Raw genomic sequence first — 14,933 nt, 5'->3', positions numbered from 1 at the left:
CAGCAGGGCATGTAATTTTGATGCTCCTGGCTGAATGGTGGAGTATTAAAACACAGTTTAAAACCACTCTGTAGTTTGAAAGATTTGCCATTTGCAACACAGAATACTTAACTTTTATTTTGAAAACAGCATCTTATTTAGAAACAGATCTGAATATTTCACTTCTTTGTTTACAAAATGAAAGTTTGAGGATATGCTGAAATATTTTAATTTTGTGATCAAGTTACTTTTTTCACTGTGCCACTAATTTTATTTTTTATTTTTAGGTTCAGAGGCCAACCTCCCTTTTCCCTCCCAAATAATCTTATTTTCAGTGCTGTCTTTATCTTGGGTAACAATCTCAAGATTTGGGTAGAAAATAAGTGTTTCCCTTTTTTTTAGCAACTGTACACTGAGCTTTTCGTTTTGCTTGTGGATGCACCTTTATAGATAGGACTAACTTCCTAATTGGTTCTTGTGAGCAGTAACCTGATGTCAGTTTTAAGTATAACATTTTTGTTCTCTGTATTAGGGTCTGTTACCAAATATATATTTTGATTTTGGGGGCTAGAAAAAATTGTTCAGTAAAATACATGTGTATTACATTGGAAAAAAAAATCTTTCCGTTCATATATGTAGCCTTGTTTGATTTCTTTGTTGTCTAATAAAGTATTTAATTGGGAATCATGGAATGGTTTGGCTTGGAAGGAACCATAAAGATCATCTAGTTCCATCCCCCCTGCCATGGGCAGGGACACCTTCCACTAGACCAGGTTGCTCAAAGCCCCATCCAACCTGGCCTTGAACACTTCCAGGGATGGGGCATCCACAGCTTCTCTGGGAAACGTGTTCCACTGTCTCACCACCCTCATGGTGAAGAACTTCTTCTATCTAATGTAGTCTACCCTCTTCCAGTTCTAAAGCCATTAGCCCTTGTCCTATCACTGTACACCCTTGTAAAAAGTCCCTCTCTGGCTTTCATGTAAGCCCCCTTCAGGTACTGGCAGGCTGCAATAAGGTCTCCCCGGAGCCTTCTCTTCTCCAGGCTGAACAACCCCAACTCTCTCAGCCTGTCCTCGTGAGAGGTGTTCCATCTTGCTGATCATTTCTGTGGCCCTCCTCCGGACTCACTCCAGTGGTTCCATGTTGGGGGCCCCAGAGCTGAAAGCAGTACTCCAAGGTGGGGTCTCCCCAGAGCAGAGGGGCAGAATCGCCTCCCTCCACCTGCTGGCCACGCTGCTTTGGATGCAGCCCAGGATGTGGTTGGCCTTCTGGGCTGTAAGCGCACGTCGCTGGATTGTGTTGAGCTTCTCGTCAACCAGCACCCCCAAGTCCTTCTCGGCAAGGCTGCTCTCCATCCATTCTCTTCCCAGCCTGTATTTGTGCTTGGGATTGCCCCGACCCAGGTGAAGGACCTCGCACTTGGCCTTGTTGAACTTCATGAGGTTCACACAGGCCTCATGGTATTGCCTAATATGACTAATGGTATTGCCATTAGTTATGTGCTAGGATGACATTTTGTTTTAAAACAATTGATTTTTTTTTCCCCTGTGTTTCTCTCACTTAGAATGAATTGCTTCTGATTTGGCTTCTGTGTTTTATGGGACCATTTTAATTTCATCAGTTAGGAAAACAAGTTAAGCAGGAACCACTGGTCTTTCCACAATAGCTTGAGTCAATTCTTCTAGTAATTTCTCTACTGCCTAACATTCAGGCTAATAACTGTCCAACATTCTTGTCTGGCAGTTCTTACTTTCCACACTTAGATGTTATTTTAAAGTGTACAAGCAGAGAGAGAGCAGCAACATTAGGTGAAAATTCAGTCCCATGAGAAGGATACAGACTTTTTCAGTTAATGCAGTATTGGACAGAATTTGTTTGCAAGCAATATTAAAATTGGTCCCTCCATTTTGTTTTAATAAAATCCTAGGTGTAATTTTAGAATTAAAAGAGCAGTAATTGAGAAAGAAAAAGCTAGCTTTTCAGAGAAGATGCTTATATTACTTATGTGTAGTTGTGTACTTATATGTAGTCAAGATCAAGCTGTGTTTGTTTGTAATTAAAAAAAAAACAATAATCTTTATTCTCTGTGGAACTTTTTGCTTTGTAAGGCTATGAGTGGCTGCAAAGGGAAAAAAATTCATCAGGCTGCAGCTTCGCTTACTGTTCTGTAAACTCCTGCCTGCTTATGACTTTTGCTGAAACCCAGTCTTTCTCAATTTGCACTTTTTATGGGTCATCTTATACACAGATAGCAAACCACCTCTGTGCATGTAAATAAATGAATTACAGGAAGGTGCGCATAGGTATTCATTCAGTAACCAGATAAAAAATAATTTCAAGAAAATTGGTGAAACTTCCTCCTCTGTTATGCCAATTTTAAACTTATTTTTATAGTGTGTTTTTAAGGAGCTATCTTATGAGCTGTGAATTGTTTGGGTGCCAGAATCCAAATCAGCCACTTTTTGTTTCCTACAGAAAGTCTGTTACCGAGACCAATTCCTCACCTTGGCGGCTGAGCTAGCTGTGAAATTTTCCTGCACTTAGTATTAAGAAATGCTGTGGTTGGTATTCAGCATCTTTACAGCAGAACTGCTGTAATACACAGGGAGCCCACAGCCTGCGGCCACGGCGCAGACCCAGCTCTGCAGAGCGGCGTTGCCATTACTGGGGGCTCCAAGTGTCAAAGCTGCAGTAGGAGCCAGCAGATGACTTTTCTAGCGCTGAAGAGCTTGGCGTAGAAGATGCTTTTCCTAAGGACTCCAGCAAAAGATCCCTTGTGCTTGGCTTCTGTGCAGGGTATTTAGCTCTCAGATTTCAATCTCAATTGTCATGTTCATGAGGGAAACTCCCTGTAGTACCCCTGTGCCTTCAGCCTGTGAACAAAAAAGCCTTCCAAAAGCCATGTTCGCTCTTACTGGGATGCAGGACCTCCTAGCTCTACTGAATGGCATTCTGCACCAGTCCGTGACGAAACTGTTAAATTAAGATGGAGAAGAAGAACTTAGATGAGTTGGAAGATTTTTAGATTTTTATTTTAAAGAAAGAATATTGAATAAGAAAAATCTTGGTTTAAATTTAAGGCTAACTTAAACATAGCAAATTAAGGAGAATCAAAGTCTTGTTTCTCCCAATAATATGTTTACTTGTGATCCTTTTACCCTATAATTTGTTTGGCAAAGTGCATCTTTTGCAGCACAATAAGGAAATAAAATATGTGGTGGCAGTGTGGCAAGAGCAATGCTTTTTTGGAAAAGCTGACTTCTCCAGTTTCTTGGGTTTCCATTTGTCTTTGTAGCCTAAGTTGTTCTAAGGAGCTTTTATAGATATATAAAACGCATAATTTGAGGTAGCATTAAATCATGCACTGAATACTTGTTTGGACTTCATTGCACATGTTTTCTGGCTAGGGTGATATTTTTTGCATGGAAGTATATGATCTGTATTTTCTTAACATTGAATGGAATAAGAATAGCATGTGGCTCATCAGCTCTTTAGTTATATCTGACTATAGACATACATATGCAATTACCAGTTCTAAGTAAAAGAGTGGCTAAAAAATGCATTGAAGAGTTTAATCAGGATGAGTTTAAGCTACAGCCTGATTCAGAGATTAAATTTTTTGGCTCAGACTGCTCCATTAAATTGCGTGACTTCAAATTTTTGAAATATGTTGCTTTGCTTCTTCAGGGTAAGTGATGCGGTATCTATTGCAATAGCTTAAATGAATTTATGTAAAAAGGAGTGCTGTTTCTAAGCTGAAACCATGGTGGATAAGCACTATCTGCTAAGCAGTAATAACATCTCATCAGCCTGGACTGTGCTTTTAAAAGGGTTGGCCTTGTCTTCAATTTTCTGGACTTTGGCTAAGAAAAAGATAAATCCAAGTTCTGTGGTTTAACCTGGCAGGTAGCTAAACATCACACAGCCATTTGCTCACTCCCCTTCTGCCCCCACAGTAGGATGGGGGAGAGAGCCGGGGGAAAAAAAAGTAAAATATGTGGGCTGAGATAAAGACAGTTTAATAGGACAGAAAAGGAAGGGGAAAAAAATCATAAAAGAATATACAAAATAAGTGATGCACAATGCAATTGCTTACCACCCGCCAACCAATGCCCAGCCAGTTCCCAAGCAACGGGCCCTTCCCAGACAATGCCCCCAGTTTATACACTGAGCATGACGTCATATGGTATGGAATATCCCTTTGGCCAGCCTGGGTCAGCTGTCCTGGCTGTGCCCCCTCCCAGCCTCTTCTGCACCCCGCGGCCGCCTTACTGGCCGGCCAGCACGAGAAGCTGGACAGCCCTTGACTGCTTAGCAACAGCTAAAAACATCAGTGTGTTATCAGCATTGTTTTCATCCCAAATCCAAAACACAGCACTATACCAGCTATCAGGGGGAAAATTAACTTTATCCCAGCCGAAACCAGGACACAAAGTTTTCCTGGTTCTCTGTTTTCTGAGTGTCCTCTTCCAGTGGCAAAAAACCTTGAATTGCCTTAACGAAGTTCTGTGTGTTGTTTCCTTTACAAATTGTATCTGTACAGTTACGTCTTTGAAAAGGTTGATTATAACCAGTTTTTCAAAATTTATAACCAGTTGTTAAATTTGATTGTTATCTGTGAAAAGCCTTCTTAGAAAAGATTATTTACATTTAGTAAGTCAAATAACCTACTGAACATACTAGGTGCATGTCCTCTGATAAGCTACTCTAGAAGAGGTAACTTGGTATAGGAAGATCTCCATAGCGAGCATTCCTGTAGACTCCTCTAAGGGTCCTTCATCAGATGTCTGCAAGACTGGTAATTGGTACTCAGACCCAAAATCCCATCTTCCAGCTGGAACCAGCTGAATGCTTTCACTACAAGTTTCTCCTTAGTTTTAAACTCAAAATGAGATTGCAAGATACTTTTTCTATGTGCTTCAGTTTGTTATATGTAAGGGTGAAAAGCTTCAACCTGCAAATAGACATGATTGGTCTGGTGTAGCTATTTTTCTCTTTCTGCATAGCATCCAACACAACCTAAAGTGATCTGCAAATGGAGACAAAATGCCTCTGAATGCATCACAACCTTAAAAGCAAAGAGGAGACACGATACTCTGAATGCAAGTGATTAAGAGATGTGCAGCACTGATCTGATTAGTTCCTTATTTCCCCATCCCTCCCAAGAGTCAATCTACAGATGGTAAACTGTGAGTTGGACTATTGAGTTGTTGGCTTAACAGCTCTCTTCCAATCCATATGTGGCAGGATGGGTCCCACTGTTGGTGGTGAGTCACTGATATGCCAAGTCCAGTCCTTTCGCTTCCTGTGGGCAGCTGATGACACACAAATGATTTAGGGGGCAGCTGAGGCACCTCTGAGGCTATTCCAGACTTACTTATTGTGCTCGGAAACCCAATTCAGTCAGGGCTTTCAGAGTGAGGTGGCAAATGTCCTCAGTGACCAGCTCCTTACTGTAGTCTTAAAGGGCATGTAATGCATACATGCTTGAAAAATATGTTCACAGTCATATGGAGAAGAGGTAGCTCCATAATGGAAGGCTCCTCAGATAAAAGATTTTTTTCTTTTTTAATCACTTCCCTTTGCAAAGTCAAGGGAATGGATCACCATCTTAGGTCCCACACAAATCTAGCTCTAGGTCATCCTCAGCAAAAGTAATGGGAAATGAATTGCCAGTGCCCTTTCATAATTACAAATCCTTAATTAAGGAAGGGTACAAGTAGGCACTTAAAATTCCAACCTCAGCAAGTAGCAGACTCCACTACTTGTGAGAATAAAATATAACTTGTCAGAATAAAATTGTTTTTTTCATTAATGTGGTTGGTAGTATTCAAAGACTTAAAATTAGATAAAAGACATTGTTCGAGGGTGGAAGAAGATTATCTTACTCCTTAAAACTGTGTGTGAGGGCCAAAAACTTTGAAGATGATGTCAGGCTTTTTTTTTTTTGCTTGATTCTGTCTTGACTTACAATCATTTTAGAAGAAGGTAGAACAGCTAATTTAGTCTGGTGATCCCTTCATCCTCTTTCTGTGAAAGTTTAATTTCCAGTTAGTGAAAACAGACCCCACTTTTTGGCTCTTGGGTGAATACGGAGGTTTTTATTTGGGTTTGGAGCTCGCCTGTTGCTATGGCAATTTACTGAGCAGAAGCTTGTGTGCAGTGTCAAGTGGATTTTAAATAGAGAAAAAGGTCTTAAAGAATATTTCTGGGCATCTGAACTATTATTGAATACCAACTTATCATGAGTTTATGTGAGTGTACTTTTAATTAGCAAGAACCTAGAGTGAATAGAAAATACTGTATACATACACATTTTTAAGCATTTTGCTAGACGGGGCTCTTACGTGTGCTTCTTTTGTATTTTTTTCTGCTTTTCAAGTTTATGACGACTTCTTGAAGCCCAAAGTACTGTTTTGTTGCCATCAAAGCATTCTCTTCTTCATTTCCAAAGTAGGACTTCTACACAAAGGAGCAACACACTGTCTTGCGTAAGCAGTAAACTGGACCGTGAAGGGGGAAAGATTTGCATCCCGATTCTCTACTTCTATATCATGCACGTTGTTTACACTCGTCTAGATAAATGTAAAAACAAAGAAGCCACACTGTTTTTTGTACTGACTAAAACCAGCAAAATACTAGGTATTTCAGGAACAGTAGATGTGCAAATAAAGCTCACCAAGAACAGGTCACAGAGAAGTGAGCATAAATATCTTTATGGAGGTCTTTATTCCTTTAAATACAGTATTACTTTCCATAAAGGCATTCAGAACGGAATTCGAATGAAGTCTCTTTTCCCTTTAAAGCAGCAATTCCTAAATGAAAAAATGAACAGTATTCTTATTTCTGCTGCTTTTTTTTTTTTTTTTTTCCTGTGGCTAAAGTCTCTCAGTTTCTGCCTGTTTACCACATACAGATTGTTTTACGGTTTGGGGTTTTTTTATTGGTAAGCTAAGCAAAATTTTTACATTAAACTGCATAACTGTCTTTGCGTACAGTTCCATGTAAAACATGAAATGGTATAACTGAAACAGTTTCCCCACAGAAGTAATTAATTTCAAAGGGAAAACCAAAAATTAGGTTAATTAGATTCCTATTAATTACACCTCTCCGTCAAAACATAGAATGCTAAAGCCTTGAGCAAGTGGTATTCTTCCTCCTTGTATTTACAAATGTCTGAGTCTATGTTCGTCAGGTCTTTAGCAGTTTCCTCCCACCTCCACTCACTTTGGTTTTTCCTAGTGTAATGTTTCTATTTGTAACCTCATGTCTACGATGATGATGATGGTTCTCTGTGGTGGTTCAAGACTTGATAGCCACAAAGGCAAAACCCAGTTTCACTGCTCAGGGTTAGGCGTGGGGCCAGGCTAGTGTCGCTACAGGAGGGAAAGCAAGAAGGAGTAGGGTTGGGCTCCACAGAAGAGGACGTGTGTTGGCAAGGGGAGAGGCAGGAAGAGGCAGGCTTGCTCTTACAGCTGCTGCTGGGAGGGTGCTGAGCTAAAATAAAGACCGCTGCTTCCTCAGAGCAGCGTTTGGCCCTGCGGCTTCCCCCAGCCCAGCAGCAGCAGGCTGTTGTCACAGCAGAAAAATCAAATGAGCTTTTGCTGAGCTCTGATAGAAATACATACAAGGGAATGAAATCCAGGGTCTCTTTTGCCCCCAACAATTTCTCACCTGCTCTCTGTGTGCAGAGGCCCTGATCCTTGCACCTGTGCTCAGAAACCTTTGGCTCTTGGCTGCTCTTCTTTTTCTTAGTCACATTACAGATTTTAACGGAAGGGGGTTTGTTTTTTTTAATTCCAGTAAATCTCCTTGTGAGTTGCACCATTAAGTTTGTTGCTTCTGTGCTAGAACAGTAGTATTCTGTGACTTTGGATAGTAAAATATTTACAAAATAAAATAATGGCTTCTTGGAGGCCAGTATAATTCTCTACCACTGTACCAGGTTGTGAAGGAAGTTTTTTTGCTTGTTAGTGCCAACTAGCCTAGACAGTTACTTGCATTACATTGAACATCACAGAAAAAGTTGTGGAGTTGTCCTCTCAATGCATATCTATCAACGGTGATAGTCTTAGCATCAGTCAGAACCTATTTTCTGCTATTGGTTTATATTAATTTTATTTAGAAGGAAGAAATTTGAAGTCCAAGCTCTAAAAAAATGCATGTAATACTCCTTCATTCCACATGTGGTTCACAGCCTACATAGGTCTAGATCATAACCAGCTGCTCAGTTTCCAGGCTTAGCTCTTGAGAAATTTCCCGTGTTGTTGTGACTACTTGTGTATTCAAAGCTATACTCCCACTGCAAAAGTGTGCAGGTATCATTCAGCCCCGTTTACAATGTAGTTGTCTTTTCCTCACAGAAACAGCTTTATTAAGCACACCAATGCTGTGAAATGTTTTGGGTTTTTTTAAAAAATGAAAACCATTTAATATTTTTTACAGATGTGTTAATTATTAGTAATTTGCTTTTTTTTGTAGGAGTTCTCTGGAATCTATCCTCCTGTGATGCACTGAAAATGCCAATCATCCAGGATGCCCTCGCGGTGTTGACCAATGCAGTGATCATCCCTCACTCTGGATGGGAAAACTCTCCGCTCCAGGATGATCATAAAATACAACTCCATTCATCACAGGTGCTGCGCAATGCCACTGGGTGCCTAAGGTGAGCACTGCAGGATATTTGCTTTGCCTTAATCATCTTGCTTTGGCTTGAGTTGTAATTTCTCATTCTTAGGCATCTGTAAATTAAATAATTGGTTTGTGTGTCAGCAAAGACGACGACTTTCAGTGCTATAAACTTAAAGTTGGAAAATAATTAGAAAACAAGCTTCAGGCCATTCAAAAAATAATCTCTAGAAGTGCTGCTGTGGGTTTTCCTTTTTTCTTACAGCTTTGACCAATCTTCTCATCCAAGCTTGTATATTACAGATGTTTTCTCCTTGTAGATTTGTCCCATTTCCCCAGTTGCTTAAGTGAAGTCAGTATGTTCTCACTATTACACCCAATTTAATCAGCACAAAAAATAATGAAGATGCTCACAAAAAGTAACATGCCTTACGGGTTCCAGATGCCATTGTTGGCAGCTGGAATAAAAGTGGATTTGTTCTGCTCTTTGAAGATGAGAAATGGATTTCAATAAGAGACCAACCAATTTAACACTGTGCAGCTAGAATACTTAAATAGCTCCTTAACAAGTATGGTATGTTTTTATACTTATATTTGTATGCCAAACTTGTATATGCAACACCAAGGTGCACTTACATAAATGTGTGCAACATGATCTGTCTGTTCCTAAAAATCACTGTAGATGTGAGAATGAAAATAGGATGAGTTAGAAGAGTTTCAATTCTGACAAAGCCTTACAAAAGGATTGTCATAGCAATTTTTGAAGTCCAATCCATATAATTTTTTTGAAATACCTTAATGTATTAGGCAATTTTTAATAAGCATTGTCTTTTTTTCTCCTTGTGTATTAGAGATTCTGTAATTTATCTCAGAGACATGAAAATTGATCAGTTAATATTTTTACATACATCACAGGAAAATTGTTAAGCGAGTAGTATGTATCCGTAATACAATCTATTTGTATGCTGCATCCAAAGCAGATATCCGTCAAAGAGCTAAAAAAAGTAAAAAAACCACATTGATTAGAAGGCAAAGAAAAATACCAGTATTTTTTACATATCTGTAGCAAGCACCTTTCTGGTTTTGTGCTGTTTCATCACATGAAATGACTCCTTTTCAGAAGTAATATCTGAAAAGTTTAAGGGAAAAAGTAATAATTATTATTGATTTTTTATATGTAATCGGAAGAGAAGGAAATATAGATCCATACTGCAAATATACTTGTATTGGACTTAAATGCAGGTATGTATATGTGAACACAAGCTATGTTGGGATATGTGACTGAAGCTAGGTATTTGTACCTCAGCTGTATTGATTTTGAAAAGAGTTTGGTAGTATAATTGTGTTGCATTACCTTCAAATTACTAGAAGAAAAAGTTACTCAATCACTGTGACAGAAGTCGTTCCATAAAGATGTGTACTATGTTATACTTCTCACACTTCCAGTGTTTAACCTGTATCGGTTAAAGAGCTGCCTCTGAAAGAAGTGTCCCTTATAAATTCGGGGCTTCACGGTGCCCCTTCTCTGAATGGGCATGTCCAGTGTTGGTCTTCCCACACCATAACCTCTATCTTCCTGTTAATTTTTCCCAACTGATTCTCCAGGACTGATGTCCATCCCTGATCCCTGCAAACCTCAGTTCATCCTACCTCATAATTGATGATTCATTGCACATTGGTCTTGAAATCTTTCTTCTTTGTGTTTTGTTTTTTTGTGGGGTTTTTTTGTGAATGTATGTGCATGCCCATTTGCAAACTGATGTGAGCTTACTGTAGCCTGCACTGTGGGTCAGCCTGAGGACTTGTGGCCACATGGGAATGGTACATTGCCTGATCTAATACACACTGCTTTGCAGCAAGGCTTACTACCAAGTGCTTGATGGTATGCTGTCATAGCAGAATGGCTTCTGGTCAGCTCATGCAAAATAAGCTCATATCTGCCTGCAAAAGACTGTGCATATTATATTTCTTCAATCCTTCCCAGGTAGCTGTAACAGCAGCTCAAACGGCTGTCCTGAGCAGGTTGGTCTTCTTTCTAAACCCAGGTCCTTCAACCATAGTATGACTTTTTACTATCCTTCTGATATCAAACCTTCCCTATTTTCCAGATGCATCTTTCTGTCCTCTCTGACAGCTTCAGATATTTATTTGGCCTTCATCCATGTTCTTTAGATAATTTTATCCCACTTAGTCTGTGTGAATGCTCTTTAGCAGAGCCAGAACATTTGCAAAGGGTTGAGCTTGCTTTTGCTTCACACCAGCGGGAACTTTCTTGTTCACCTTTCCCCAGTTGCTGTTGAAAATGCCTCTCTCTGAAAAAAATGTTGGGTTTCAGTTTGTGCAAGGGAGAAAAGTGTAAGTTGATCTGTAAGATGAACTGTATTCTTGTGTTGAATTCATGTAAGATATGATGGGGCTATAGGCTGGAGGAAAAAACAGCAAATGTCAGAAAAGGTTAGAAAGCTCTGTGAGGATGATTGGAGTAGTGCATGCTCTGAGCAGGTAGTACCTTAGCTACCATTCCTTAAATACCCACCACCAATAAACACTCTCACACTTTCCACTTGTGACTAGTTCCAAGCCTCATATCTCCATTTCTAGGTCTCACTGGACAGGGGAGGTGATGTAAATCAAGAAGATGTAATGTCGTTGATGGTCGAGGTACTGCTGTGTGTATCTGGCAAATGGGAAGTCCGTTGTTATCTTCCATGGGAGAATTTCTTCTAAGACTCTGGTTTGGTTGTTCTCTGCTGTTTTCTTTCTCTCCTTTTGCTAGAGCTGGTTTTTGAAGGGCCATTGGTTAAAATTCAGTTGCATCAGGATTTTCGGTGACAATGCTTAGAATCATAGGAAAAGTAGTGGTGTTCAGAATACTTGACAAATGTTTCTGAATCTGTAGTGTTGACAGATTTTAGAGACATCAGGTTGTATTACGTAAGGTTTAATGATAGCAAATATGCCACAAGGATTTGGGTTTTTTTGTGCAGTTTTCTGTGCCTTTAGTTTTCTGATGCATCCACGGCTGAAAACTTTAAATAGTATCTGAGAGGTGCTGTAATATAATCCATCCCACATACAGTGCTAATAAATAGCTTGCAATGGCCATTACATAGGAATAGTTAGATCTTTGTTTTGTGGTTTTTTCACTACACTATGGATTATTATTTTTTCTGCTGGTCTTCCCTTTTCTCAGTTTCTTGATGAGAGTTTCTTATGCTTTTTCAATTAAAAAGTTGCTTATTAAGTACGATTTCTAGTACTCTTATCTGCTTATTCATTATCATTCTTAACCAAGTTCTTAAGTCTACAAGTCAAGTCACACAGTAATCCAGCTGAAATCAGTATGAAATCATATGAAAGACAGCAGCATCAGGCCTACTTTTCCTTTTATTTCCTTTTTTTGTTAAAGACGTTAGTTACAAACTGCACTTAGTATGCTTTTGTAGTTTGGAAAAAGAAAACAGCTTTGGTACAGTACCAGATTACAACTAATCTCTTGTAACTTGAATACTTTGAAATGGCTTAGATAATTCAAAGCCTTAAATACAGCGTTATACCTCTCACTTACAATTTAATCTTAATATTCATCTTTCATAAATTGCCAGACCTCAGTGTGATGTGTGTTAGAGTAAACACCCAATTTACTTGGCTCCTGACTGAGGTACTAGTACCTTACCTCATTAAGCTCTGTGAAAGTTTGACTTCTTTTTTTCCTTTTGGATTTCAGCTCTGACTGCTTTATTTGTGTTCGGGAAATACTGTATCTTTGGTTTAGAGTTTCTGATTCATTTAGACTTATTAGGGAAAGTCAGGTGAAAACTGAATTTGGAATCCCAGTTGTTTATAGTGGAGGGTTTACAATCCTCAATCTGAAATTTAAAAACCAACAGGAGGCTAAGCATCAAGCTTACTGTGGTGGGTTGACCCTGACTGGTCAAAAATCTTTTCAAGAGTTTTTGTCCTGATGTTCAGTCTAGAAACTTGGTTTTTTCTATGAATTGAAGATGAAGTTAAGTTGATAGAATGTCATCTGAGCATTTTAAAGAATTTTAAGAATTTACTGCATTTAAGATTCTAATCTGGGTTTAGATTCAAAATCATAAAATGCTGAGTTTTATTTCTTCCATGTTTTAGTTAATTTTTCATCATTCGGTGAAGGTACAGGGGCAATTGCTGAAATCAAAAAGCTATTAAAATATTTATCTTCCCCCCCTTAGTTGAGGAGATATTGTATCAGAGAGTAACTCAAGTAGTTTTTGTTTATAAAGCCCCATACCTTTCAAATTTTCATACTTTTATACTTGTCAAACCTTTCACAAAATACCAGTAATTATTTTTCAGCTGAAAAAAATATGTAGCAAGCTCTGAGAGTAGAAAAGCAAAAGAGGAAAAGTTCTCTTAAAACATGAATTGAATGTAACAGACCCAGTAGTATTTTCTGGGTATATCAACTTTTGGAAGGAACAAATTACCTCATTAAAACAATTTGTGTTAACTGTAAAGCCTGACTATCAAATGGTTTTAACTGTTTTGTGGGTGAATTCTCTGTTTCACAGACATTTACAGCTAATGCATTTATCCCACCATCTCCTCCAGTTCTCTTCTAAGCATCCAAAGTCTATTGATGCCTATTCTTAGGAACTTCTGTGATCTGTTTTGAATATAATATTCTGCTGCACATGGCACAAGATGTGGGAGCAGCATAAAATAAATAGCACAGACTGTATTATTCATCATCCGTTTAGTTTCTAAAGAAACATACATATATATGAAGAAACATTCTTATATATTTATGTGAAACATGTTTCTTAAGAAACTAAACTGATAGATGTATGTGTGTGTGTATGTGTGTTTACCTGTATATACATACAGATATGAAAGAGCGTATTACTGAGGCCAAAATATGTTTCTGTCTTTACTGACTGGTGCAAACGGTGAATGTCTTCGGTTGGGTATAAACAGAGCTGGCTTCTTACAGTAGGACCAGGACCTTTGCTGCTGATTTTATGATTCTCCTCCTGTGAACAGGACAGTCACATTTTGTCCATCACTGTGTATGCTGTAGTGGATACAGAGATGTTGGACTTGACAGCCCATCTCAGTATCTCCCTTGCTTTTTCTGGAGCCCAGGAGCTCTTCTCAGGCTTGCAATCTTGTGCATCAGATAACAAGAAAGCCCATGCTCCATTAAGAAGCCTGTAGTTACGGCAAAACTCATATTAATTGTGTATTTCCACTGGCAGCCTGCTCAAGGGAGGGACTTTTACTACAAGTAGTTCCAGCAAGGAAGAGGCATGGGAGAGAGACAGCGACCTAGAGGAATACTTGAGGCTGGTTATCTGCTTGTAGAGAGAAAGCTGTCCAAATCCAAACCCACAATTTTTCCTCCTTTCAGCCTCTTCAAATCAAGTCTTATCCTGGAAAAAGAGGTAATCACTGTTCTTGTCTTTTAATAAATATTGAGCTATTAAAATCACAGAGCTGGTGTAATTAAGATCCAAGGGCCATCAGATCAGCAGATTTGATGCCAAATGTATTGTGGTGGAACACAGTCTACAGAGTTGCACACCATGTGTTAAAGCTCATTTGGCCATAGCTAGAATGTTGAATCAAGTTAGAGAGTTCCTAAACTCCACGGTTATACTGGCTATACTGATGTGTATGTACGTTGTTAAACAAACACATGCTCTCCTGACAGCTCTTCTCAGCTTGGGAATTCCTTTAGGACCTGGAGTTGGAAGTAAGTGCAGAGGAAAGCCTTGTCAAGAAGCTAAGGAAAGGCTTAGTTTTAGGCTTAGTTTTAATGGCTGGTTCTGTGAAGTTCAATCCCTTTTCACTAAAAACAACTTAAATTCTTATTAAAATTATATCACATGCTCCTGGGACCCAGCAATGACGAGCTGTGGAGGAACTGAGGGGCTAATGTCAACTCTCCACTATTGTGAAGAAACTGAGAAGGATTCCTGTATGAAACTGTATGAATGACTACCAGATAATTTCCAATTTAAAATAAATGAAGGTATCTTGATCACAGCTTCTACATCTTGTCTTTCTAGGTTAAAGCTGAATGGCATATTGCTTACTCTGAAATATATTAGCTCAGAAGTTCTGTATTATTTACACATGATGAATTTTGAAAAACTGTCTTTAATAAGGTTGATAATGCCTCCCAGAGTATCATACAGGAACACAGTTCAGAGGAGGGAAAATGAGATGAACTGCTGTTTCTTGTCTTTTAAAACAGGATAGAAAGGAGTAAACTCTTAAGTTACGTTTACCTAATGGCAGGCATTTTCATCAATGAGTAGGTGTCTATATATAAG

General features: G+C 38.9%; 1 protein-coding gene across 1 annotated transcript in view; it reads left to right on the top strand.

The window, feature by feature from the left end:
- Positions 1-14,933, top strand: part of LOC104616733 (catenin delta-2) — a gene marked incomplete at both ends in the record, with an annotated part of 117,014 nt that overhangs the window by 10,487 nt on the left and 91,594 nt on the right. The window contains one exon of the mRNA XM_010281840.1: positions 8,464-8,647. Within this exon, the coding sequence (XP_010280142.1) occupies positions 8,464-8,647 (184 nt within the window). The remainder of the gene's footprint in view (positions 1-8,463; positions 8,648-14,933) is intronic.

This window comes from Phaethon lepturus, unplaced genomic scaffold (genome assembly GCF_000687285.1).
Source record: "Phaethon lepturus isolate BGI_N335 unplaced genomic scaffold, ASM68728v1 scaffold5962, whole genome shotgun sequence".
Classification (NCBI taxonomy): domain Eukaryota; kingdom Metazoa; phylum Chordata; class Aves; order Phaethontiformes; family Phaethontidae; genus Phaethon; species Phaethon lepturus.
The sequence above is the reverse complement of the archived record's forward strand: the minus strand, read 5'-3'. Positions and strand labels throughout refer to the sequence as shown.